Raw genomic sequence first — 27,684 nt, 5'->3', positions numbered from 1 at the left:
GAAAACAGATTGGCAACATGCTTTTTTATAATGAAATTTACGTATAGAGAGTTGAGGCTACAGTAAGTAGTAGGCCACCGACATTTAGACATCAGGCAATATTACCTTTTTGTACTTCTTTTTTAAATCTGATAAAGTCTCTAATTTCAGCTGTTTCCCTGTATTTGGTCTGTACACCAGGAAGAGTTTCTTTTTTGGATTAATTTCCTTCACCAATATGCCAGTTTTCTTGTTGTTCCTTATCTGCAGGAGGAAGATGGATTTATAATAACCATTGCCATAACGTTAAACATTTGTTGGTCACAAGAATAAAGCATAATATCCAGCTTAAATTAGAGTACTCTTGTACAAGAAAATATATGCAAGCATAGGTTTGCTTTACACAGATAATTGACAGCTGAATTCTTAGTTCTTTCCAACCTGAAGAGATAAATAAAATCCATCATCTGGTCCAGTCTGTTCAGCCCAGATTTTAGTTGCGTCTTCCCAAGACATTCCTCTTTCAACACTTATCTAAAATTATATAAAAAAGAAAAGTTAGCTGTCGTGTCTAGATTTTGCTTAGGTGCATCTTACTACAGTGCAAGTTGGTATTAAACACAAAACAGTAAATAATTAAAACATTAATCAAACATTTATCTAACCCAGAAAATGAATGTGCTCTTGCGGATCCTTTGAGCATTTTGCAGTTTGATGTTTCTGACATATGAACAGTTCTAGACTGATTATACCAGGCTTTTTATTCAACAGCTCAGTCAGCTACCCTTTGATTAAGGGGGATATAGACATAAAAAATGAATTGTTATAACTCACTCAGGGTTCTTCTCTGAGCACTTTTGTATTTTACATTCATTATCTATTTGAATGAGATATTTGCATTGTTAGCGAATATACTTTGGCTCAACTGTACTTTGGCTCAGTAGCCCTAGGATTAACTGAATAAAGGAAATGCTTAGAAAGTGGTCAGTTTGGGTTGTAGACACTTTCATCTTCAGAGAAAGCCTCTGGGCAAGATTCTAAAACTGGTAAAGTCTCAGCAGGGTTGGACTGGGAGCGGTAAAAAAGCCAGATGGGCCCCACCGGCTCAGACCCACTCTCTGCTTCTGGCAGAGCCTTGCCTCCTTCCTGACCTCTCCCCCACCGCATAAAGAAATAACATGTTGAAGAAGGTACATGCTGGGGGGGGGGGGGTTAAGAGAAAGGGGGACAGTGCTCAGGGAGGTTTATTGCCGTGAGGGTGGTGGAAGGTGGTCGGGGGGCCCCGTTCGCCCCCCAGTCCAACTCAAATTACTAAAAATAGATATTTACTGTGAATTGCAAAAGTGCTCAGGTGATCACTAAGATGTAGTATTTTGCAAGGAGATGAGACAAACATATATTTACAGTAAAGTAGGCTGAAACCAGATTTCCTTAAAGCAGAAAAAGTAATAGAGGTTGAAAAAGAGCTAAAAGAAAACATAAGGAAGACTACCCTATAAATGAAGTATAGTTAATATATACATACTGTATACAACTCCACATGGCCAGAAGTAGAATAGCCAGGGGTCAAAAACTTTTTAGTGTTAGACTTCCTCACTTTTTCATCTCCAGATCCAAGGTCTAGAGGAAATAAAAGAACATATTGAGTCCAGTCATATATGCTGCACACCATAAATGAAAAGAAATAGCAAACAATTAAAACAGTTTTATATGCACTTCCAAAACATGTGCTGTTGCCCTGCAATGGTTAAAAAAAGGTTTATTTCAGAAACACTACTAGCAATCAATAAGCTGCTGTACCCATGGGAGCAGTCATTCAGGAAGAAGCTCTGTAGAATACAATGGGTTTACAGTGGACAAATGCCAAACCTGAAAATGATACAATTCATAAATCATTTCACTTTTTAATGGTGGAATGTTGCGATTGAAGGGAATGTAATGTTAGCATTGCAATGTTGTAATTATAAAAAGTAATCATAATCTCATTAACAAGCACATCACCAGGTTCCTTACACTCCCCAAAAATCTCATCTGTATTAAAAAATGACAAGAAATTGTGAATACAGCTTTTTTTTTATTTTACCTAAAATACCCATGTCATATCTTCCATTCTTTTTGGCATTCTGTATAACAGCATTGAGTGTATCAGAGAAATACTGGAAGAGAGCGTTTTGTTGATGTACTTCCATGCCCAAGATACGGTTAAGGAACTTTCCTATATTGTTGTAATCTGTAAAAAGGCAAAAATATTCCAGTTATATTGCCATTCATATAGCTTCCACGTTATAACAAGTTCAGCTTATTTTACAGCAATGAAATGAGGAGAACAAAAAGCTATAATTACAGAACAAGTTATATATATATGATTTGTTAATATAAGTTGCAGTAATGGAATAATTTTTTATTATACATTTAAAGAAAAACCTCTGGACATACTAATTTGCTGAAATGCCCTTGCTTGACACTAATTCCCTATCCTTGTTCACTGTATACTGGAACAGTAACAGTGGCAGCAACATCTAGCCACAATTTCACTACTAGATTCTTATTCTAAATTAAGTTGCTGATTAGAAGGGAAAGAAAATAGCTTACCTTTATCGAGAGTCAGAATTCCTGATCTGTCTTCAACATTAATAAGGCCAACACCGATCAATCCTTGCCGCACATCTAAAATGGTAGGAGATAAAACTTAAATGGCTTGTGTGTCATATTTTTGGTGGAGAGTCAATTCTTGACTGATAGTGGTATCTGGGGCTCTGCAGATTTATGTAGGGGACATAACAATAAAGGCCAGTAATCAGTATTGAGTAGTTACATGCATTGAAATTAGCAAAATTACAAGGGTACCCAAATCTTTGCACAGCCAGTTTTTCACATTTGATTTAATTCCATACAACTGAATACTGCTTCACTAAAAATCTTTGATCATTAAACAACCCAGTACTCAGATGTTCCTGGGAAATGAAAGACATACCACTGTTATCTTTTTTGTTTAAAGTGGAGTAAATTATTATGCAGGCTGAGAGGGGTTCCCAAACTTTTTCATATGACTGTATACTGTACATACACACTTTTTTTAAAGGGTCCCTATACATCCATTTTTTCCCCTTCAATCATAAGAAGATTTTTTACTGCAAAGTGAACTAAATGGGACATTACTAATTTACTCCTTTATTAGAGGCTAAAGAAAGAAGGCTGCCAATAGGACTCTATAAAAATATGATATAAAAAAGCCCATGTGTGTGTTCAGTAATTCATAAAAATATATTTCTCTACAATCTGCCATTTCTAAATAGAAAATTGCCACTTTAAGTACCAATGTTACATATGATTCATTGTGCTCACATACAAACCAAGAGTGCACATACATGCTAGGTTACACACACACCAATGAATAAACAGAATTGCGTCTTATATGCCCCACACCTCTTCCCAGTAAAGTTAGAGCTGCATTACTTCCTGTCAGGTGATATTTGATGGAGCACAGAGACATCACAAGAAGGGAACTCAAGGTAAAAGAGCAATATTTATAGATATGTATATTCCAATATGGCAAGATTATTTAACAGGTCACGTATTAGGATTCAAATCTTTTGGTTAAGTATCCGTTCTAAAAGGTTTCCTTTAAACTGACAGACATACTACACTGCTAATAAAGCATGAATCTCAGAGCAAGAGACACAATTTCTAATCATATGTATATACATATTTGCCACAATTTACCTTTAAAGAAGTCACCTGGATAATCAGGTGGGGGAGACACCAGTGGGGAATCCAAGCTTACAATGGATTTCATAACAATCTCCAATGCATTTCTACCATACTGTGGGGGGGAAAAAAAAAGTTCAACATGTACAATTGTATAACCATACGTGCATTATATTGTGACTTATGTACAGAAGCAGAAAGAAAGAATGCACATGTGAAATTTAAACTACTTTTATTTTTATAAAATTAGTACCAATTTAACAATTTTACATCTGGGTTGAAGGTTTGCAGTATTAAAAACAAAAAAAACAAATCAAAACTCCAGAGCAGTGGTGAGTATTGCAAAAAGTTGCATAGCAGCAACTATAGCTTCTCGGTTAAGGAGAGGACCAAAAAAAGCAGAAAGGGGAGTGGCCAGTAGCTGAAGTGGCTATCAAGCCTTAACTGTTATGCAGAGCACACCTGGACCATGCACAGGATAATAAAAAGATTAAAAGAAGCACTAGGAAAAGCTCAGCAATAGGAAGACGAGTGCAAGACCATGGCCACTGGTAGGACAGCATAAAGAGGCAGTTATAAATCATGAACCAAAGGCACAGAGAAGCAATAAATGAAGTGTGGTCACCAGAATACAACATAGGTCTGCTATCCAGGGGACATCAGTAGAAAACAAAGAAGGAACTCTGCTATGGAACAGTCTACTGTATAAATCTGCGTATCTTGCCGGCGATATATAAATAAATGATGATGATGGTTCAAGTACCACCCAAGTTGTGAGTTCCACTTAATCCATTGCAGGGGTCCTTTGCTACAGACTTTTAAAAGCCTCTCAAAGTGGAAGTAAAGTCTAAAATAGAATAAGGCTAGAAATGCTGTATTTTGTATACTAAACATATACATACTACACCACAAGCCTAATCAAACAAATGATTTATGCTTTCAAAGTTGGCCACAGGGGGTCACTATCTTGTAACTTTGTAACATCTTTGCAAGACAGACTGTGCACATCATCATCATCATTTATTTATATAGCGCTGTCAAGATACGCAGTGCACATGCTCAGTGTGGTCTGGGCTGCTTAGGGATTGTCATAAATTATTAAAACAGCACAAGTAAAATAATATCTGCCAGAAGCGGATACAGCAAGACTGATTAATAATCAGAATAGGCAGACTATACTGGGTCCTGTGTAGTCATGAAATCGAATGTGGATTTTATAGTTTTTGTATTGCTTAATAGATACTTTCTCCAACTCTGCAGAACCAGTGGCTGCAGCAAAATAATCCTGCAATGAGAATCCCAGTTTATCTGTTTAAATCTGGCTCAATGATCTTTGTCCCTGCCACTGGAGTTGGAAACATTAAAGAGGATGTAAAGGCAAAAATAAAATCCAATAAGAACCTCTACACAATTGCCGACTGCTCTACAGGGAAACAAACAAAGCTGCTTAAGTTCTGGACAGCTGGGAAGTAAGGTGGGGAGGGGTTCCCCCTGATGTTTGAAATTATGACCAGTTCCCTACAGAGCAGTTACGGACAATCTGAAGTTTCTATCTGCAGCAATCAGAGCAAGTAAAACGAAGGGAGAATTTCACTGCATACAGTCAGGTTTATTCTTAAAACTGTAGACATTTTTGAATTAAAGTTTATTGGATATCGATTTCTTTTTCATTAAAGAAAGAAAAAAATGGGATTTTATTTTTTTGCCTTTAAATGCCCTTAAAAAGGACACAATTAAAATGGTCAAGGGAGCAGGGGATAAATATGAAGCAGGAGATTAGTTTTATGCTTATTATAATGGCATGCACAGAAAATTAACTCTCTCAGATTTAGGTCTCTGTGACAGTGGATTTCAAAAATAGTACTGTACACTTCTATGATGTCACCAGTAGTGTTAGTACCAAACTGTACATCTCCCCACATGTCAAGATCTATTAGAAAAATGTTTCTACAGAAGAACAAAAAAAAAAAACAAAATGTGTATGCAGCTCAGGGAAATAATATAGCTTAGATACACAATTTTATGCAAATTGCAATTTTATAATAGTATTCAGGGGAAAAAAGTCTGCATATTTCTTTATAATTCTAAAATAGTAATAGTAAGAGAACATTGCTTAACAGATCAACAGGCCAATGTACTTTTGACTCACGTCAAGAACCCCTCCATAATCAAAAATTAAGTATTTAAAACATTACCTTGTTATCAAAGTTAAATCTACTCAAATCTCTTGATTCTGTTGCCCTCCTGTCTCCATGTGTTAATGCCCCCTAGAAGAAACAATGGAGTCATTTGTAAAACTTATGGATAGCATGTGCCCAGGGCTTAAGACCTAAAAACTGTAAAGGCTTTACAGCTGCTAAATTTATAGCAATTTCATGCGTATCAAAATATAATGTTTTTTTATCAGTTTCTTACATTTAAATTCATTTTAAATGCGACAAGTTTAAGTTTGCTTGTTATATTGTTTGACTACTAGATGAAAACCTCTAATGACAGATTAATTTATTCCCACTGCAAAAGCCAGAGAGGTAGGACTATGGCATTGAATAAAGTTATAAAAAAAAAAAAAAAACTGGCAACAGCCGTGTGTCACTTCCAGCAGTAGTGTCAATAAAAATAAAGGGTACTGAGAACGAGGGAAAGAAGGATGGTTAGATTGAGAACACATTTTCTTTTAAAAGAAAAAGTAAATATTTGTCATTTGATGACAATACTGTTTCGGATTAAAGAATAAACGCAAACCTGGCCATTTATTATGCAAAATATACTTACCAAGCTTTCTAATCTTTTTGCAACAATGGAAGCAAATCTTTGTTCTCCAGCTAGTTCAGAAATTAGGAAGACATATTCAGGGGCTGTAACCTGATTGGATCTGTGAGTTCTTCCTACAAAGAACAGAGAAGACAATCTAAATGGATTGTTAAAGTTACATGTAACAGATGAACATTTGCAACTAACCTTTAATCAGGCGAGCTACAATCTCACAAAACATAGCCGAAAATGCTTTACAGAACTTATTTATATAGAACACAAGTGACCGTCACAATAAATAATGGTTAGAAAAAAATACAAGCAGTTTCCTCAATTGACACGGTCAAAATTCTAAGCTTGCTATGTACATAACTGCTATGGTGCTATACACTGCTGCAGGGCAACAGAAGCATGATTATACTTCTCAGTGCATTTAATATATCCATGTTGACTAAGACTATGAACTTGAGAAACGTAGGACATCTGTCAATGCTTTGCCTGAACAGCAAAAACAAAAATTAAGTTAACACTCGACAGTAAAACGTAACAGTAAATCATATAAATTACACAACTTAAACTTGTGTTTAATTACATTCAAAATAAAAGGGGTGGACTATACAGTGCCCGTGCCACAATATTTCTGTTTACTGGGCTGTCTGGGTGGCCAAACTGGACAAAAGTCGAGGTTGACAAAGATGTGGATCTTGTTTAACATGGCAGGCTTTCCAAAGAAAAATGCAGCAAACCATACAAATAATTTACAAAAAGGTTTACATACATTTATACAAAGTAAAGAGAACACGAAACACCACATTATACACTGCCTTAAGCACTTCACACATTATATTAAATATAAATATTAGCTCACCAAACTGCTGAATGGCTCTGTCTGCACTCCAAGGTAATTCCAAGGTCATATGAACCCTTCGCCTTTGATTTTTTGCTCGACGGTCAGCTTGCAATGAAATTCCTGAACTTGCTGCTTCAGAGATGATTGCTATGTTCTACAACATACTGTACTGTTAATACCACAAAGAAAACTGTACACTAAATTCAAAGAATGTAATAACACACATACCTTTTCACCATCCATAAATCTTTGCTTTTCAGTAATATTTAATATTTCTACTGGCACATCAAGTTCTGACCGTGACTCATAAGAGATGCTTCCATCATCATTGCTTACAACTCTGCCCTTCCGTCCAGTCATCTTTATGTAAAGAGCAAGCAGAAATCAAAATGACATGTATCGGACGGACACTGGCACTTAATTTAATAAAAAGTAAAAATTGCACACTATCAGGATGTGGCCCTGCATAATATTCAACAAATTACAATCTATTTAAGCAACCGAGCATGAAAATATAGAATAGTGAAATAGCAATTCAGTATAACACCAAAATCAAGCCAACCCCAATCACAACATTGTCTTGAAACCAATAAGATAAACTTTGGAAATGTACCAGACATATAACGACAAACCATTCTGAAAGGAGACCATACAGATATGGTTACTTACCTCTGCTACATTATCTGGACCTCCCAGTTCATCAATGAGCTCATCTAGTGTGTTTGGAGGGAGAGCTTCAGACACGTTTTCTAGCTTTTCCAGCAGCTCCTTCTTCATTTTCTGTGCCCTCTCCACAGCATCCTGACTGGTCACACAGCTATTACTTACATTAGTATTATTTATAGGAGCTGAGAATACAAGAATATAATTGTATCTTTAATAACTGGACCACTTGAAGAGCACAAAACTGAAGTTTTGGCATTTTGTTGGTCTCACCTGGAACGCTTGTAGTGGTAGTAGTACTGGTAGCTGCAGCTTTAACAACAGAAGAGAAGCTTGGACGTTTAGATCCAAGGCCAGAGGCTAATAAGGCACTTTGAATAGAATCTGGATCAATGCTTTTCTTTTTCTTCTTTTTGTGTTTGTTTTTCTTATGGTCCTTTCTAATTAGCCATGGATCTTATTAAAATTAGGGGAAAAAAAATAACTTTACAAACAAAAAACAACATATATTTATATGGCTGACTTAATGGTGCCTGAAATTCTTAACAATTTTGTTGAGCTTGAGAGCTGAACCATAGTCTCCACCTCAACAAGTCTGCTCTAGAATTCAACCTTCATTAACAAGGATGTTCTAAGAGTGTGTGGGCCATTTTCAACACAGAACAGAGGACATGCACTTCTACTGAGAATACATGGTATACTGTAGTGCAATTGAGGGAGCATTAATAACACAGATACACAACTTTTCCCAGAAGATGATCGTCGTGACCAAAACAGTTTGTATGCCAATGGCCTACAGAGTCCATTAAACAACTAGATATAAGATTATCAGTAGTAGGCTGTCAAAGGACCAAAAGGCAAGATATTTATTTTTATTCTGCAAGACACATAGTCAATAAATTAAAGGACCAGTAACAACAGAAATTCTTAGATCATAATCCATCTCAACATCACCTTAAATCTTAGCCAGCATTACTTACAAAAGGTTTCTAGCTCCCTACTTCCTAATTTCCTCTTCCTGCTCTGACCTGTAAGTCATTGGTGTATTGGTCATCAAACTTCTAAGCAGTGTCTGAAGTGAAAATATAGGTTTATTCCTCTAGCCCAGGGATCCCCAACCTTTTAAAGCCGTGAGCAACATTCAGAAGTAAAAGGAGTTGGGGAGCAACACTAGCATGAAAAATGTTCTTGGGGTGCCAAATAAGGGCTGTGATTGGCAATTTAGTAGCCCCTATGTGGATTGTCAGCCTACATTGAGGCTCTGTTTGGCAGTGCACCTGGTTTTTATACAACTAAAACTTGCCTCCAAGCCTGGAATACAAAAATAAACTCCTGCTTTGAGGCCACGGAGAGCAACATACAAGGGGTTGGAGAGCAACATGTTGCTCACGAGCTACTGGTTGGGGACCACTGCTCTAGCCTATCCTGTAGTTCCTGAGGATTGACAGAGAGCAAACATAAGTTTACCCTGCAGATACCGACTACTGTCTTCAAAGCTGTCAAGACTGCTGACTTCCAAGCAGGAGCTGCATGCAGAGGTATGCATGCCAAAACACCTTTTTTAGAAATTAAAGCAGAGCTAGGAAACATTTTTTAAGTTTATTTCTAGGTGAAGCAACTGAAAATTTTTAAAGAAGATTAAGATGTACCCATTAGTAAGGTAATTTACAGATGGATTCTAAACCTTTAAAGGTTTAAAAAGTATGTAGCTATGAAGGTGAGTTGCATCCCCACAAGAAAAACTTACCATCTTCTTCATCCTCACTTGATTCATCTCTAAATGGATTAAAATCATCATCATCTCCAGAGCTGACAGATTTAAAGCTTTCACTTTCACTTTCTGCATCCTTCTCAGATGTGTCTGATTCACTGTCCATTTCATCTGAGCTACTGCCTGCAAGGCCACCTGATTTACGAGGTTTCTTGGCTTCCTTTAATAATTCTTCACCTATAAAAACACGGAAAAAATAAAATCTCTTTTTCTAGAACTAAATAGGACTACCAGAGAAAATTAAAAAATTAAGCTACTAAATGCTTTAAAAGTTAATTTTCACCATAAACAATAGAACAGAACAACTTTAATACAGTACAGGTATATACAAAAGTACAGCTAGTCAGGGTTTGATTCTTGAAAGTCGGTTTATTAGATGACCAGTGCAATGATAATCCCCTTACATAATTCCTTATCCGTGATGCAAAACTCTGGTATGTCACAACGTTGTAGAGTGAGAACGCCAGCATTTTTTCCACTCTAAATATTCGAGTGTATTTTTAATTGGTTTTAAATTGCCTGTGCAGGAACAACGTATGCGTTGTGGGCCTGGCGAAAAGTCAGAAGGTCAGAATACACAAACTTTTAACTTAAAGACACACTCGACAGATACACCTTCTTTACTAGGTTTGTGGTCAAAAGGGTGTAGAGAGTCCCAACAGACCACTACCCCCGGGTGCACCTCCACTTGCTAAAATACAGAGAAGCAGCTCTCAAAGTAGCCAGACTCAAGGGGCCACTTTCTTTCAACGGATCCACGGTCTCTCTATCCAGACTTCTCTCCTTATATACAGAAGCAAAGAGCTACCTTCACGTCAGTAAAGAAAAAGCTTCAGGACTCCCAAATACCATATAGTAGGATTTAACGTGACAGAGTCCAGTTTTTCAACTCCCCGGCTGAAGATGAAGAATGGTTGACTCGGGAAAAACCCAAGGAGATCACCTACCCGTAACTAAATGACAGAGCTGCTCCAATGCCCAGTATATGTTTAACTGCTCTAAGCTTTAGTATGGTAACCCATTTCCTATTGTTAAAACTGTATGGTGGTGGAAAGACGTCACACGCCCTACAATAAGAGCCCCCTCCTATTTTGGTGTACACTTTACTTATAGAGCCGTCATCTTCATCCACACTAGGATAAACCTATGACATAACACAAGGCACAGTGAATCTACCCTCCATGGTCAGAGAAGTTCCCTGCTTTCTTGACCTCGTAAGGCTTAATGGACAGTGTACTCTCTTTCCATATGGCAACTTACAATACTTACAAAAAAATGAGGCTCTAAAACTTGACCCGCCACACCTGCCTTTAATCTCAATTTGAAATATGCACCGAGCCTGATTACAGGAGCATGAAGAATCACGGCACATGCCTATTTGCACAGAAGATGACTTTACAAATGTTTTATTGATGGTTGCACATGTACTGTTATGGTTCACTTATTTACTATAGACACGCTCCCTAAGAGATTCTATAAGCATAATATGGTTTACGGAACTAGACGCACCCAGGTATGGGGGATGGGTAGAGGGGGATGGGTAGAGAGGGACAGGAGTTATGCTGGGTTTGTATGTTTTTTGTCTAATAACTAAACGTGTCTATGGTCGGAGTTGGACACTGCAAATGGCAAGCCCATACATACAACACAAAACAATTACTGAACTTTCAATATTACATGGAATGTAAGGGACCTTAACTCTAAATTTAAAGTCTAATGTTCAATTACATAAAGAGGCACCCACCCTCAATACTCCTTCTCCAGGAGACCTACTTGGTTGGTCAAAAAAACATTGTCCTTAAAAAAGCAGTGGGTGGGATGGCATTACCATTCACATACTCAGACTCCAGGAGTATCAATCCTAATATGGAAAAACCTTACCTTTGGTAGGAGACTGCACTCCTACCATTACGGTAGGTTTCAAATATTATACTGCCATATATCGAACAAATCACTATTAATTGTAAACCTCTACATAGCCCCACCATTTGTAGTGTCCATTCTAGACCAGATTAGTAACAAAATGGCTGAATTCCCTGCCAGTCCCTTTTGCTTACTAGGGGATTTTAACTGTTGCATGCAACCCACATTAGACAGACTTAATTCAGACCTAGATACCCCTACTAAGCTAGCACACTGAGCCAAAACTCTGCAGCTGACAGATCTATATAGATGGAAACACCATGATGACAAGGTATATTCATGCTACTCAGATACCCACAAAACACAAGAATAGACCTCGCTCTAGCCTCCTTAGAGTTCTTCCCACAAGTAACTCAGGTCCAATACCTACCCCCACTGAGATCACTCACCTATCCAATTAACACTTCGCTGGAACCGCCCCCCCGCTCTGGTTGTAAGATGAAATTGTGGCAACTATGAATAACAATGCCAACATATTTGAACACGATATTAGACCACGATGAAAAGGGAACCAGAGAAGCGGACTCGCTCGACTCTGCCCAAATCGTTCTACTCTATATAGTGGGAGTACCTATTGGAAGGCCTGCGAAGATTTGGCCTTGGCCCAAACATACTAACTTGGATCAAGTTGCTGTACCAACATCCCACAGCCCACATAAGAACGGATTAACCTCCCTTCCATTCCACCTGAGAGAGATAAGGCAAGGGTGCACCCTCTACCCCATATTATTTGCTTTAACCATTGAGCCACTTGCCATATGCATTAGACACTCTCCTCAGATTAAAGGCCTTGCATATAACACAATCCAGGAAAAGGTCTCATTATACGCATCTACCATAAGGGCCCAGTTGACTCACTACTTGCCTTACTACAACTAGTCAACCAATTTGGCAATTTTTCAGGACTCAAGATTAACTGGTAGAAATCAGTACTGTTTCCCATTGACACTAATCAGTCATAAATCTTACCCCCAGGGATCCCCCTACAATGATCCCAACAATTCAGATATCTGGGGATAATAATACACAACGACCTTGACAAATTCATCAATCTTAATCTAGACCCAATCATCACATCCTTTGAACCTAAACTTACTCAATGGGCCCATCTACCACTCACAATCTGGGGAAGGATTTGGTCTATATCCCCAAATTTGTATATGTACTGCATAATGCTCCCTATCCCTAACTATCTCTTTAAACAGATTAACCAAATCTCAATCCCCTTTATCTGGAACAACAAACCTCGAGGGAAAAAAAACTCACCACCCCCCTGTCAGGAAGGGGCTTAGCACCTCCTACCCCATACAAAGCCTGGTCAACAGCGACAAAATTGAGGTATAACAGGTGTAAAACAGTCAGGTAATTTGCTTACTTGTACATGTGACCTAGGAACTACATATTCTATTTCGATAACTTATTTTAGTATGTTTTGTCTAATTTTGTTATTAATGTAATTTTCATGAAAAATAAATCTATCTCCAATATACTTTAATTAAAAAACGTCTTCCGTTTATAGAAGAAACCACACCGTATGCAGTGAAATTCCCCCTTCGTTTTACTTGCTCTGACTGCAGCAGATAGGAAACTTCAGACAGTCCCTAACTGCTCTGCAGGGAAATGATTATACTTTCAAACGGCAGGAGGAACCCCTCCCCACCTTACTTTTCAGCTGTGCAGAACTTAAGCAGCTATGTTTGTTTCCCTGTGTAGAGATTTATATTGGATTTTATTTTTGCCTTTACATCCCCAGATAAACTGGGATTCTCATTGAAGGAATATTTTGCTGCAGCCACTGGTTCAGCAGAGTTGGAGAAAGTATGTATTAAACAATACAAAAACTATAAAATCCACATGAGAAACACAGGACCCAGTACAGTCTGCATATTCTGATTATTAAACGGTCTTTAGCTGTATTTACTTCTATAGCAGATATTATTTGACTTATTTGATCATTTATGATGATCCCTAAGCTGCCCAGACCACATTGAGCACATTGAGTTACAAGATGGTGCTCCCTGTGGCCAACTTTGAAAGTATAAATTATTTTTTTTATTAGTCTTATTGAGCAGTAAGTTAATGTTTATACTTAGTAAACAAAACACATCATTTCTATTTTAGACTTTAGTGCCCCTTTAACATTTGTGAGTAGCCATCTACACCACAAAAGGTGGTTTACAGATAAAAAAAAAAACAGCACTTACTCCTAGTACTTTTAAAAAGCAGACTACATTTGGATGGTGTGCGAATGTTGGTGCTGTGATAAGCAGCATTTTTAGCGTCAGGATCACCACAAAGGTTGTACTCCTTATAAGAACTACTACACTATATTATTTCTTTCTTATTGTTCTCTGTCTATGTACTCCTGAGCTGTTGTGCGAGTGCTGGCCCCTCAGTTGTTGTGCTACAGTTTGTGTTGGAGCCCGGAGGAGAGCAGGATTTTGGAGCAGGCAAGGAGTAAATTACCAGCAACCCTAGGAACTTTTGTCTTTTACAGTTTTTTCATGTTGGATAAAGTTGTATGCAGTCTCTTTAAACGGTTTGATAAACAACAGTTTACATTAAAATTATTTAATTGAACCTGCCTTCACACAGTATAATAACGGTTATGCAAAATTGTCATATTACATTGCATATTTACATTTTATTTTGAGATGCAAAAGTCAAGCAAAATACTACACACCAGTGTTACATACATTTAAACTTAAAAGGCAAGGCAACGCATAACGAACAGTCTCACCTTTTCTCTTTTTTACTTTGCCGTCTTTGCTTGGGCTGTCCCTAGGAGAATTATTATTGCTTTGTGCAGATAGGTCTATTCCTAGTAAACTAAAAAGTTTCTTTCGATCAGGAGCAGGAAAATGTTTCTCAATCAGGGATTGCAGAACTCCTCTGTAATCAAAAACAAAAGGCAAAGAGACATTAAAAAAAACAAAATCATTTTCACAAGTATTTTATAAACAGAACTCTGAGCACAATATACAGCTATCATCCAATATACTTGATGCAGGATTTATTGAGATCAACATGGAATTATGATGGAATACTAACCATACAGTACAAGGAAATAGCTTACTATTAGAAAGAAAGGGGGCATCTTTAATAGTAATTTATGGAAGAAAGTACCATTAAACAGATATTGTAAAGTGAAATTCCTTTCTTGTATCTATTACACTCTTGGTTCTTGGCACCCAGATTTTGTATGTGTTTGTCCCTCAGAAACAAATGATAGTATACCCACAACCACATCCACTAATTATATGGATACTGCAATTTGACCTACACAAGCTTTGATTTCAAGTTCCCTTTAAAATTCTGCAAACTCACCTTGCTGTAGAGACAAAATCATTCAGTTCTCCACCTCCTTCCTCCAAAGCTTCCAGTGTTCTAGCCTCTCCAGTAGATTGCAAGCCAATGACAACGCACTAGATAGAAACATGTACAACGTGAAAGTTATTTTAGGAATTCATACCAGTGGACTATATTATGCAAACTATTTCCAATCGGTGAATCCAAAAAAGGGGTATGGCTTATTATAGAAGTGCTTGGGGATCCTGCAGAACAGATATAATAAATGTAAAAAGAGGGTGAGCTAAAATCTTCCAGTTTGTAAATGGAAACATGCTTATATATTTACAAAGGTAAAAGCCATACAGTACGAACTAATCAGCAAACCCATGTGTGCATGTTTGTCCTATTACAACTTATAGCCCTGAGCAAGTTATAGCCCAAGAGTGTCTTAGCACTTGCTTTATAAGGCAAAGTCTCTCCTTTCTTGAACATTAATAATGTTAATTGTACCTACAACTCTGATTCCAATCAAATGCTATGGGTTTTAAGAGGGAACCAAAAAAAGAAAAAAAAAAAAACCATCTCACTTTATGCATAATATACATCAGCTATTACTTTATGTGTAAAAAGCTTTATAATCTTTAGCAAAAACGTACCTTGCCATTTTTTATTTCTTCCCTTGCAAGCTGAACAACTCTTCGGACTTTGGATGCTATACAGAGATATTTAAAAAATCTCTGATGGGCAGACCAAAACTGCCCCCACATGGATTTCTTCATTCGCTGCTCTGCATCTATGAGATCAGCTGCCTGCTGGAACCTCTCTCTGGCTAACACCCACTGGTTGATTAGAGTACAACAATGATAAGCAAATGGATTTCATCAAATATAAAAGTGCAGTTTGCATATAGCTAAACACCTTAAAAGCAAAATGAATTGGTTAAGTGTGTAATTTGAAAAATTAAGGTTCTTATTGCAAATATAATGGATATTTGACAATCACACTAGGTGGTTTATTGCTCCAATGTAATGTTTCAGTCACTTAAGGTGACCTTCCTCAGGAAAGTTCTGGTTGGTTGGGTTTAATTTTATCATGAAAAATATAAGAAAGCAAAGTAATTCTAAGTGGGGAGGTCCATGTCAGTTCAAGAAAAGCACACAAATGACAGAAAAATTATTTAGCTTCAATAGTAACTTGACTTTGGCAGCAAGAGTTTACTTAAATTGGAACAGGACAATATTTGTATATCTTAATGCTGGGAAAGTGCATTTATGGTGTCCAGATTAATTAGGTCCTTCCAAACACATAGATTCTCATGGCTTGATACGGGAAGCATATGCTCTGAAAATGTAAACATCTTAAAGTGATACTGACACGTTCCTATAAAAATCATAGGAATGTGTCAGTATGAAAAAAATACTGCACACAAAATATTTCCCCTCAAAGCCCCCTGCCCCGCAAAGCCGACACTCCGACCCACCTAAAAGATCTCTTCAACTGTTTCCTACATCTTCCGGGTTGCTTCACTGACGCTGGGCTGGGGGGCGGCGGGATCCTTCCATTGGCTGATTACGTATCACAACAGGACTTCAGCGTATGGAAGGATCGCTCCGCCCCCAGCCCTGCGTCAGTGAAGCAACCCGGAATATCAGTCAGTGCAGGGAGGGATTTGTCTGAGAAAGGTGCGCAGGGCTGGGGGCGGATTTAAGGGGGGGCCTTCGCAGGAAATATTTTGTGTGCAGCATTTTCTTCATACTGACATGTTCCTATGATTTTTATAGGAACGTGTCCGAATCGCTTTAATAATGTAATATTGTCACATTAAACCGAAACACGCTTTAGCTGAAGTTACTCTAATGAAAGACAAATAATTTTTATAGGGATTTTGTCTGCTAGTATTTACAGGAAAAAAAAAAACATGCTTACCAGTTTGACAGATTTATTGTACATTTTTACATAATCGTGGCTGAGAGGAACTTCTTCAATCTTAAAGGTGACTCCAGTGAAGCTCAGCTGTCTTGCAATATACATTCCCCTTAGTTTCATATCCATAGCAACTATCTCCATTGCACCCACACCTCTATTGAAAACAAAATTACACATTTGTATTGACTTAGTTTTTGCAGTGTTCTAGCAACTACAAGGGTCAAACTAAAAAACAAAGTGATAGAACAATGGCAAATATGGCAAACATTAAGACTCAATCCCCAGAAGAAATCTGTAAGACTTACATGGGTTAGACCCAGAGTTGCAGAGAAAGAACAGAGGGAAATATTTTACCCTATAGAAGATATATACCACAAGTCTCTATAACCAGTAACTCTAATATGCTGCCTTGGAAGACATGCTACACTCACCTCTAACCTCAAATTAATTCTGGGATATACCAGACTCTATGAAGGACAAACGTCTCCAGCCAATACCATATATGACCTAGGAAGACTAGGAGGAAAGCAACAGAGGCACAAAGTATCCCGCAAAATTTCCCTTATCGGTTTCTGGATGATATCATCCATACCAATAACCTGCAACTGGTCCCTGCTATTCTATGCCAGAAAAGACAATGCGATGCACTGGCATAACCCTACAAATATCCCTTCCTGGCAACAACTAGCAATACCGCTCATTAAGCTCACTTCAAAGGCCAGGGGCACCCAAACTAAGTTTGAGTACATCTGGACCTTATTGCTATCTAGGGTTGTAACAATTATGTCACCTTCCTTTGTACCAATCTATAGATATTTTGGTATTTGCAATGCACTACATATTATACCTGTAAATCATCCAAATAACGTCACGTCCAAGAAACCTCTGTTTACCATGTTTACTTGGTATTTTTTAGGGATGCACCGAATCCACTATTTTGGATTCGGCCGAACCCCCGAATCCTTTGTGAAAGATCCGGCCGAATACCGAACCGAATCCGAACCCTAATTTGCATATGCAAATTAGGGGTGGGAAGGGGGGAAATATTTACTTCCTTGTTTTGTGACGAAAAGTCACGTGATTTCCCTCCCTATCCCTAATTTGCATATGCAAATTAGGATTCGGATTCGGTTCGGCCAGAAGGATTCGGCCGAATCCGAATCCTGCTGAAAAAGGCCGAATCCCGAACCGAATCCTGGATTCGGTGCATCCCTAGTATTTTTTGATACATGTCTTTTCTATGGCCCTGTTGTGTTGAATACGTCATTAAAGGCAGCTGTCATAGTTGATACAATAGTTGCTAATTTTCCACAGATGCTTCTGTATCAACTAATGTAACAAATTAGAACAGTTCAGAATCTGCACCTGGATTACTGGGGTGCTATACAGACAACAGAGACGGGAACAATAAGGCTAAGGCCACACTGAACACTGTCTTTGCTGCTCTCAGCCTGCAATTTTTTTTTTTTTTTAGGCTGAGAGAAGCAGATCTGCTCCCTTATGTATGAGCTGAGTGGGGATTGCCCCGAAAATGGCTGCTTTTTCATTTTTTGGGCAGATTACTGCTCAGCTCTGCTACCTGTAGCTGAGCAACTGAACTGAAAAAAAGGTGAACAACTCCATTAAAGAGGGGCCCAGCAATGTGCTGCAAATTGTATGATTTCAAAAGCCCAGGAAAGAAAACAATTTCTTATGATTTGCTTTTAGCCACTGCCATCAAATGTTAAAACGTAATCATGATGAAATAATACAGCCCCTGCGGAATTTCGCCTCAACAAAACTATTTTAAATAACCCAGCTGAGCAAAGGTATTATACCCACAAACACATTCTTACCTTCTTTCAACAGCTTGGATAAAATCATTGAATTCTCTGAAAGGGGTGCCCTCACCCCAAATCCCAAGACGACTCATATAAGCCATATTTCTTGGTTCAGAGGCACCTAAAAACAAAATGCATTCAGAATACATAGCTTACATGGGAACCCGATTTTCTGAATCCAAAAAAACCCCCCACAAAGTTTGCACCTACCTGTGGCACTCGCATATATGACCCTGGCTTTTGGCAGCTTATTTTGAAGTTCTAACACTGCTAAACCAGTCTTTGTAGGTTTTGAAGAACCAACAGGGCACAAATTCTTAGCCTTATGACACTCATCAAACACGATCTGAGGTTTAATAAATTAAGGACCATTTTTGCTAAACAAGAATCATATTCAATTCAAAGATGTTATCATCTAGTGGTAAGAGTTCTCTGCAAGAGACTGAATTCTGAAATGAATGCATTAACAGTCCATTAATTTTGTGCAAGCTTCCAAATAATAAGTCACGGATATCTGGCCATATTTCTATGATAGTGTTGTTGGTGTGATGTTGAGGTGTTCTAATGACTTTATAAATATGTGCTCTGGTCTTTCCAAATATGGTTTAGGGAGTTAAATAAGTGGTCAGTAGTTATTTGTTTTAAACTTAGCTTAGCCTAGGGTGTTCACAGATGTAGCAGAAAAGGTTTTTTTTTTTTTTTTTAAGAAAATGATTTATAGTGTATGCCTCGGAGAATGTCATATAGGCAAGTCTCTAGGAAACTTACTACTACCTGTCCAGGGGAGATATAAAGATTGTTTTTGGAAAGTCTAACCACCCATATGTTTAGAAACATGTATCAATAGAAGATTGACATCGGTTAACTCACCAATTGGTAAGAGAGCCAATTAGAATGTATACATTTGCAAAACAAGATAAACAGATAGGGCTTAGTTTACATTACATAAGAAGCGAAGAGTGAGAGGTTTTACCCATAGGCTAACTGCACACACAGTTTTTCTCCACTGGTGCATTCCAACCAGCAGAGAAACATCTACTGAGCCTGAACCCCGTCATTGATATGAACAGAATACGGTCATGGGGATCTGGCGTTTCCCCGACAGGTGAAATACAGCAGCAAAAAAATGCTACATATGCAAATAGCCTTACAGGTCAGCAATAAAGGCAGGCTGCACCTTAAAGTGATACTGACACTTAAAAACTATGGAATGGAGAGGTTTATTTTTGTAAGTAATTGTTAGTTGAAGTTTCTAAACCTGACTGTTTTGCCAACCTGACTGTTCCATCTCAGCCTGTTAGTTAAAGTTTCTAATGCGAACGGACTCCTGCTGCACAAATATGGCAGCCCTCTCATACAGGGACATGGGGGCATCAGACAGGTAATGTAAAAGTATCCTGCAAATACTTTACAAAGTTATAAGTTCAAAGGCAATACTATGATAGATGTAAAAAAATTTAATTTCTAGTGTCAGTTTCTATTTAAGGCAGTTGAGTGGCTAAGAATATGGTGTGAAATTTTAATTATAACAATATATAAAAAAAAGTTATGGTTTTTAGTTTCCTTTGTACAAGAGTGGATTTCAGCACAATAAACAAATACATTTTGAAAACAAACTGTTTCCATGACTACCCCTTTAAAGGGGTTGCTCGACTTTAAATTAACTTTTATGATGTAGAGAGTAATATTCTGAGAATTTGCAATTGGTTTTCATTTTTTATTATTTGTGGTTTTTGAGTTAGTTTATTCAGCAGCTCTCCAGTTTGCCATTTCAACAATCTGGTTGCTAGGGTCCAAATTACCCTAGCAACTATGCACAGATTAGAATAAGAGACTGGGATATGAATAGGAGAGACCTGAATAGAACGATAAGTAATATAAGTAGCAATGACAATAAATTTGAAGCCTTACAGTGGCTGGGGTCAGTGAAAGAGTCAGAAAAAGGCAAATAATTAAAAAAAACTATAAAAAATAATGAAGACCAATTGAAAAGTTGCTAAGAATTGTCCATTCTATAACATACTAAAATGTAACTTAAAGGAGAAATCAACCTGTAGGGAAAAAACCCCGTACTCTACCAAACCCAGGTAGACCTCCCTCCCTCCCTCCCTCCTCCACCCAGGCTAACTACCCCTCCAGGGAAGTACCCCATAGTCCATACTTACTCCTTGGCGCAAATTCTTGCAGCAAAGTTCCACGCGTCCATCTTCCGGTTCCCTGGAAAGCTGACCGAGATCTGCAATTTCCGTGTACTTCTGCGCATGCGCAGTTGTTGCGAACCAGCAAACTGCTCCAACTGCGCATGCACAGAAATACCGATCTCCCAGTCAGCTTACCGAGGAGCCGGAAGATGGACGCGTGGAACTTCGCTGGAAGAATCTGCACCGAGGGGTAAGTATGGAGCATTTCCCGGGGGGTTATTTAGCCTGGGGGGAGGAGGGAGGTAAAATCAGGGGGAGGCTCTCCTTTAAAGGTGAACCACCCCTTTAAGGTACCAAATGACAAAGAATTGGGAGAGTGGGTTCAGAGGAGAAACAAGCCAATACAATAGTAATTCTATTTAACTCTAATATCCAACTTGATGTAGTAGTAGAAGCAGTGTACAATAAATGGGTACATAACAGATTTAAGCAAATAGGAGCAGTAGCACACCTGGTCTCTCAGTATCCTCACCGGTGCTTGGGGTTAAAGGAGGACGGCACCTCCAACCAATGATCAATAAGATGAAACTCCAGCACACGAATGCTTAAGGGTTCATAACCCGTGTTTATTGTCAATGCCAAACAGGAAACAACGTTTCGGGGGCGTACCCTGACGAAGGGGTACGCCCCCGAAACGTTGTTTCCTGTTTGGCATTGACAATAAACACGGGTTATGAACCCTTAAGCATTCGTGTGCTGGAGTTTCATCTTATTGATACATAACAGATTTACAAACAAAAAGAACCAATATCTGACAACAGGTAAAGAGGGCCATGAACAAATGAGTAAAAAGGATACAACACCATCAAAATCTTCTCCACACCAATGAAGAAGCTGCTTTAAGCGAGTTTTGTATTTACCACCAGACTGGCTTTCACCAATGAGGGAGGAATAGGTAGCAAATATAACTCCTTTCTTCACACTGCCATTATGCTTAGAGGATATTTTACCATACTTGAACTGCAGAAGGCAAGAAAGAAAACTTTATGTTGTTATATTATTATTATTGTTAATATTTTCAACAACAAATGTGTGTAGAAAAGCACATTTGCTTAGCAGCCGACAGCACAGGCACCCCAGATATTAGTATTTAGTAGAGATGCACTGAATCGAGGATTCGGCCAAATCCTCGTGCCTGGAAGAACCAAATCCAAATTTGTATATGCAAATCAGGGCGGGAAGCGAAATCACATAACGTCACAAAACAAGGAAGTAAAAATTATTTTTCCACATTTTTTTCTTTCCCATCCCTAAATTACATATGCAAATTAGGATTCGGATTGAGTTCGGTATTTGGCTGAATTTTCATGAAGGATTCAGCAGATTCCCAAATAGTGGAATTTGGTGCATCCCAAGTATATAGTACACTGAAAAACCATCTGAATATTAAATAAGGAGTATTATTTTTTTATTTATACTCATTATAAAATACTTTTTTTGGAGGACACAAGCACCAATGAGGTACAGAACCACGGCCTACCCCTACAGAGAGGGACAGCGATAAGAAACTGAACAGAAAAAGAAAGCTCATTGGGCTAGTTGTCCCTACTTGGTATAAATCCATATCCAGAGACAGAAATACCAACATAGATGGCACCAAGATGTCCTTACGGATATGGAAGGATGTCACCTCCTCAGAAAAACAAAACCTAGAAAAGGCCAGAAAAAATACTACTACTACCAGAAATTGAGTAACATGATAAAATATAGAGAACTGAGCTGCTCTCTTGATAGTAATGGGTACCAAGTATAAATTGTGAAAAGTCAGACTTCATACCTCACAACATTTGAAAAACGGAAAGTGGGACAAAGAGTTCTGCCAAGATAAGCAAGGTGAAAATTTTTTGTTCATGCCCATTTCATGGCAACATCTCTGGGGGTTTTAGGGTCATGTTTTACGTGTTATTACAGTTTTGCTAATGAAGGTGAATTGGCCTTTAAGCTGGAAGTCCCAGTTGCCCCAAGAGACCTGCTTATCTTTAAATACAGTAAAAGCCCCCATTTTAAGTTTTTCAGGGGACCAGAAAAAAAATATGTAAAATCCAGGAAAATGTAAAATCAGGGAAATGTATTATGCATAATATATAGGTGGGACCACAAAACAACAATGTAAAATGAGGGAAAACAAAATCAGGGGATGTAAAATGGGGGTTCTACTGTAGTTAAAATTGTTTATGCTGGTCTTAAATAGTTACAAATGTATCTTAAGTGCAGTTGCTCAGAATTCTTGGCTCTCTGCCAAAAGTCTCTTATTTAATTAAGTTTTAGAAACTCTGTATCTTTTACTGGCAGACATTTCAGTAACAATCCTGGACTGTGGGCTGAGCTGTCAAAATTGTGACTGTCCCACAAAAAAAGGGACAGTTGGGAGGTATGAGACATGAGAAAAACACATTGCCAACAACCTCAAAAGGAGACTTACAAAAAGTAGATTACCCAAAATTGCACCACCTAAGCATAGTAAGGTTGAGATCAAGAATTCCTCACTTAAACTGCAACTTTTATTGTTTGTTTTGGACATTGCTGAACTATACCCTGAACACTGCTATTATGTTTCTGAGACATTATTAGACCTTGTAAGGTACATCTAACTAATTTGTTTTGTATACAGCCTCAAAAAGGAAGTCTGGGAATAATATGGTTCTAACAGGGGAGATAATAGGAGTCTGCTTTGGAAATAACTAAAAGCAAAGGGCAGGACCTGTTTGAACAATAACATAATTGTAGGGGAGGCTTTTGTGAAAACCTATATGAACAAAGCAACCTCTGACAAGGGTTCTCCACTCTCCCCCACCTACATATTTTACAATGACAGGAACAGAAGTAGGCTTTATATATGCTGTCGCGCAAGTAGCCGTGAACAGTTCTAGATCACTGTCCTAGACAGGGCAGGGCTATGCTTCTGCTCTTGGCTACAATATCAGGGTACCAAGGTATTCTCTCTCATGCAGGAATAATAGTAAGTATGTGAGTACTTTCAAAGGACAATCTCAGTCATGCAGTGGGGAGGGGTTCTGCTAATACCATACAGTGAGAAGCAAAATATCCAATAGTCAGTAGCGAACACCCCCAATCTAGATGACTCCCTGGACAGTGAGTCAGTTACCATGCAAGGGAAACAATACCCCCATTGGTGCATATAACTTCCAGGGGAGAAATAGTATGTAAAACGTTACACCATTTTCTTTGCTGAAAGTTTATTTTCAATTATGATGGACAATCATTACCTTGTTAAGAGAATGAACCGAAATATTTTTTGCACCAATGTCTCTTAGATCTCGTTCAGCATCATACTTTAAATCATTTGAGACACTAAACCTGTACCAGAAAAAAAAATAAAGTGGTTCGATTAAACTTTGGTACACAAGGGATTATTTCATCCATCTCCACCCTTTCCTTCTCCCTTATCTTATGTGTCAAAATCAGTTACAATAATGAATGAATCCTTTAAAAAAAAAAAAAAAAAAAACTAAAATAAATTGCCGATTTAAAACAATGAACAATTTCTCACCATAAGGACCTTTTCCTACTGAGTAAATAATTTTCAAATATGATTCCAGCTATAGTTCTTCCTTTGCCAACTCCTGCACCATCACCAATCAAAAAGCCAGCTCTCTCCCCATTAGGCAAGAAAGTTTCATGTTGCTATAAAAAAATTGAAAAAAATATTTAGGATGCAAATACTAAGTGTACAGAATAAATGGAAACATTGTTTTATATTTCACGCATTGATATTTACTATACAATATGTATTGTATGCAGTACATTATACAATCTTAAGTATTAAAAACTACAGGCAACGACACACAGGACACTTACTTACTGCCCACATGAAAAGCACCCCATGTGCCATAAGAGAATAACAGACTAACTTAATGAGGGGCAGAATACTCAATTTCAAAGATGCCATATCTTAAAGTGAATGTGGATAACACGACTAGCAAAACTGAAGAAATATGAAGAGGGGGAAAAATATTTTTTTATCTGCCATTATCACTTAATTCTTGAGATCAATAAAAATGTTTAAAGGGGACCCGTCACCCAAAAAAAATTATTCCAAATCATATTTTATCATGTTAGTCAAGCAAAATGAACTTTAATTACACTGTAAAAATTATTTGAATGTTTCCTTCTGTCTGGGAATTCATAATTATAACAAGCAGGCAGGAGCCATTTTGTGGACACTGTTATTAAGGCAAGCCTTGCATCATCTCAAAATCTTGTTGATGTCCATACCCAAGCACTGGCTACCGCTACACAATTACATGTTGAAGAAAACAGGGGGAATGTGGGGCGTGCAATGACATCTAGTTAGTGCTGAATGGAAAGTGAAAGTAATTGACTGCCCTGCCTCTATGCCTTAGGCCTAGAGGAGGGGCAGGCAATATTTTATTGACAGCTGAGATTTTTTAAATGAGCTTACAATAACTATGAATGCTTAAATAAAAAATAATTTGGATTTCTTGTTTAATTTGAAAAGGACTTTTTTTTTAATACAGCTTTTTATGTCTGGGTGACAGGTCCACTTTTAACTTTATACAAATATAAATTGTTTTACAAACCTGAGCAGCATAGGTCACGGCTTCTAACTGAAGAGCAGACAACCAACCATTATCAATGGTTTCCTCTGGTATAGTGGTCTGAAACCAAACATCTGGAGGTTTCACACTAGACAGAGAGCTGGTTTCTACAACAGGGTCAGGATGACGAAGCCCAACTTTCACTGAAAGAACAATATACATTTTATTTGGGGAAAAAAAGTCAGACACAGTCAGATTTTTTTAATGGTTTATAAATCTATAAAATTTTAGAGAGCACAATTTTGTTGTAACTCAAACGAGCATCGGTATATCGGCTACACAACAATGACAAGAAAACCACGATGTGAGGCTGACATCAGATTAGTGTAGAAATATGGCCGTAGCAGGATAAAGTCATATTTCTGCATGATCTGGTTCCAAGATCTTCAAAAACTAAATTTAGTAACTGTTAAAAGTCCTCATTAGAATTATCTTGTATATTGCATGTTATTTACTGTACTTTTGAGTGAAGCAGTTGATCTGTGATATACCTTACTACAAACTTGAAAGAGCACTCAAATTACAAGACACTACTATGGAAGATGAAAACATATACATGATTCAAAATAGGTTCAATTATATCTTCACTAGAAACTGCAACAATTGTAACTTTCTCTTCAAGAACATTGTTTTTACATACACAAAGGCAGTGCAGTGTTGGTTACATTTTATGCACTCTTTAAAATAATTGTGCTCTGAGTGGAAACAATGGACAATTTGCTGATCAAAAACTTTGCACGACACTAATAAGCATGAACATGTTAACCTGGTCTTTAGCTAGGATATGATCAGCACATATCCTGGCTGTGCTTGTAGGAGAACGTTTGTTTGCATTAGTTAATAGTAGTGTCTAGAATTGCAGGCTTTAGGAACTACAACTGCCAGCAATTCCAACTACTTGCTAGGATGTGTAGTTCAGAATTCAAGGGTTGAAAGGGGTTTGAGTTAGAAAGTTTTCTACTCCCATGTGATGACCCGTTTATTATGATTTTCATTTTTTGCTTTAGTACCCTTTTAACATCATTACATATACCTGTACCACTATTCTTTGGAGCACTAGTTATTAATCATCCATTTGCCCATTTGCTATGCACAATACTCTGGCATACATGCCAAGATTTGTACTTGGACAGCTGTTTGTGCAAAACATTCAACTGAATGCATAAATGCTTACATTTTATTGGCATGTACTCAGCATAGGTCTCTGCATGTCCCATTTCCTCTTCATCTTCCTCTTCAGGTTCTTCATCTTCTTTAACTGGGACTTTCTATTAAATGAGATTTTGATTTGTAAGAGGGTACTCAAAAGCTTCAACACATTTGTGCGGCTTTATATCAGTCTATCGTGCTTCTTATTAAGATAAGCTAAACACCTTTACTTTTCAAATGCTTTCTTTGGCCAGTGACACACAGTGAAGCATTAAATCTTGAGCTACCCTAGATGACCGTGACAGCTACACGTTTGCTATTTATCTACATAGGAAGCAGCTCCAGACATAGAGCATTTTGAATGCAGAATATGCTACAGGCAGTTTCAGAAATATATAATTATATATAAATATATGTTTTACTGCCCTTTTTATTTTTCTCAACTGTGTCTATAGAAGTCAAAATGAATGCTAGTATAGTGAATCTAACATAACTACGGTTGCATAGCATGAGCTAAAGAATTATGTATTGAAGCATCATTCAACAGAATATGTATAGTGTAATACATATTCATTCAACCCCACATTCCAGACTCGTGCATTGACATTTAATAAGCTTCTGCAAAGAACGGTTAATTGACAAGAGCGTAAAGTCATATAATTTGTTTACCAGAACGGTCGCTCACAGTGTTACTATTAATCCATCTGAATTAAATATTTGCTGGCAAACATACAAGTGTAACAAAAATAAATACAATGGAGAATAATATCCACTTACATTAGTAGGAGAGAAACTTCTCAGTTTGAGATCCTCATTAATCCATATCCTTGTTACCTCTTTACTAGAAATATCTTTCTTTGCTCCATTGGGTAGGTCAGCTATTAAAAAAAAATCAACAAAGATATAAATGACACCATAGTAAAAAATAAATAAGAAAAAACAGTAAACCTTCACTGGCACCATGAACACAATTTTTTTTTAACTGGCTGTAGTGCAAGTGCATATACTTAATCACTGTGTTAAAGGACAGTAAAACATGAAAAATTTCATATATGGTTTGAAGCATGTTCAA

The 27,684-nt window shown here is 37.6% G+C and overlaps 1 protein-coding gene across 6 annotated transcripts in view; it reads right to left on the bottom strand.

Annotated features, from left to right (window-relative positions):
• Positions 1 to 27,684, bottom strand: part of sbno1.L (strawberry notch homolog 1 L homeolog) — a 44,223-nt gene that overhangs the window by 3,717 nt on the left and 12,822 nt on the right. For all 6 annotated transcript variants that reach the window (XM_041567464.1, XM_041567468.1, XM_041567459.1 and 3 more), the window contains 25 exons: positions 27,390 to 27,490; positions 26,638 to 26,731; positions 25,446 to 25,606; positions 24,395 to 24,528; positions 24,111 to 24,201; positions 21,682 to 21,843; positions 18,893 to 19,028; positions 18,698 to 18,803; positions 16,863 to 17,016; positions 15,593 to 15,775; positions 14,973 to 15,070; positions 14,386 to 14,537; positions 9,699 to 9,899; positions 8,225 to 8,407; positions 7,958 to 8,136; positions 7,517 to 7,648; positions 7,307 to 7,442; positions 6,460 to 6,572; positions 5,883 to 5,954; positions 3,703 to 3,802; positions 2,572 to 2,646; positions 2,063 to 2,209; positions 1,505 to 1,599; positions 421 to 513; positions 106 to 243 (listed from right to left, as the gene is read on the bottom strand). In XM_041567464.1, the coding sequence (XP_041423398.1) occupies positions 106 to 243; positions 421 to 513; positions 1,505 to 1,599; positions 2,063 to 2,209; positions 2,572 to 2,646; positions 3,703 to 3,802; positions 5,883 to 5,954; positions 6,460 to 6,572; positions 7,307 to 7,442; positions 7,517 to 7,648; positions 7,958 to 8,136; positions 8,225 to 8,407; positions 9,699 to 9,899; positions 14,386 to 14,537; positions 14,973 to 15,070; positions 15,593 to 15,775; positions 16,863 to 17,016; positions 18,698 to 18,803; positions 18,893 to 19,028; positions 21,682 to 21,843; positions 24,111 to 24,201; positions 24,395 to 24,528; positions 25,446 to 25,606; positions 26,638 to 26,731; positions 27,390 to 27,490 (3,236 nt within the window). The remainder of the gene's footprint in view (positions 1 to 105; positions 244 to 420; positions 514 to 1,504; positions 1,600 to 2,062; positions 2,210 to 2,571; positions 2,647 to 3,702; positions 3,803 to 5,882; positions 5,955 to 6,459; positions 6,573 to 7,306; positions 7,443 to 7,516; positions 7,649 to 7,957; positions 8,137 to 8,224; positions 8,408 to 9,698; positions 9,900 to 14,385; positions 14,538 to 14,972; positions 15,071 to 15,592; positions 15,776 to 16,862; positions 17,017 to 18,697; positions 18,804 to 18,892; positions 19,029 to 21,681; positions 21,844 to 24,110; positions 24,202 to 24,394; positions 24,529 to 25,445; positions 25,607 to 26,637; positions 26,732 to 27,389; positions 27,491 to 27,684) is intronic.

This window comes from Xenopus laevis, chromosome 1L (assembly GCF_017654675.1).
Source record: "Xenopus laevis strain J_2021 chromosome 1L, Xenopus_laevis_v10.1, whole genome shotgun sequence".
NCBI classification, from domain to species: domain Eukaryota; kingdom Metazoa; phylum Chordata; class Amphibia; order Anura; family Pipidae; genus Xenopus; species Xenopus laevis.
This window is presented reverse-complemented; position numbering and strand designations above follow the sequence as displayed.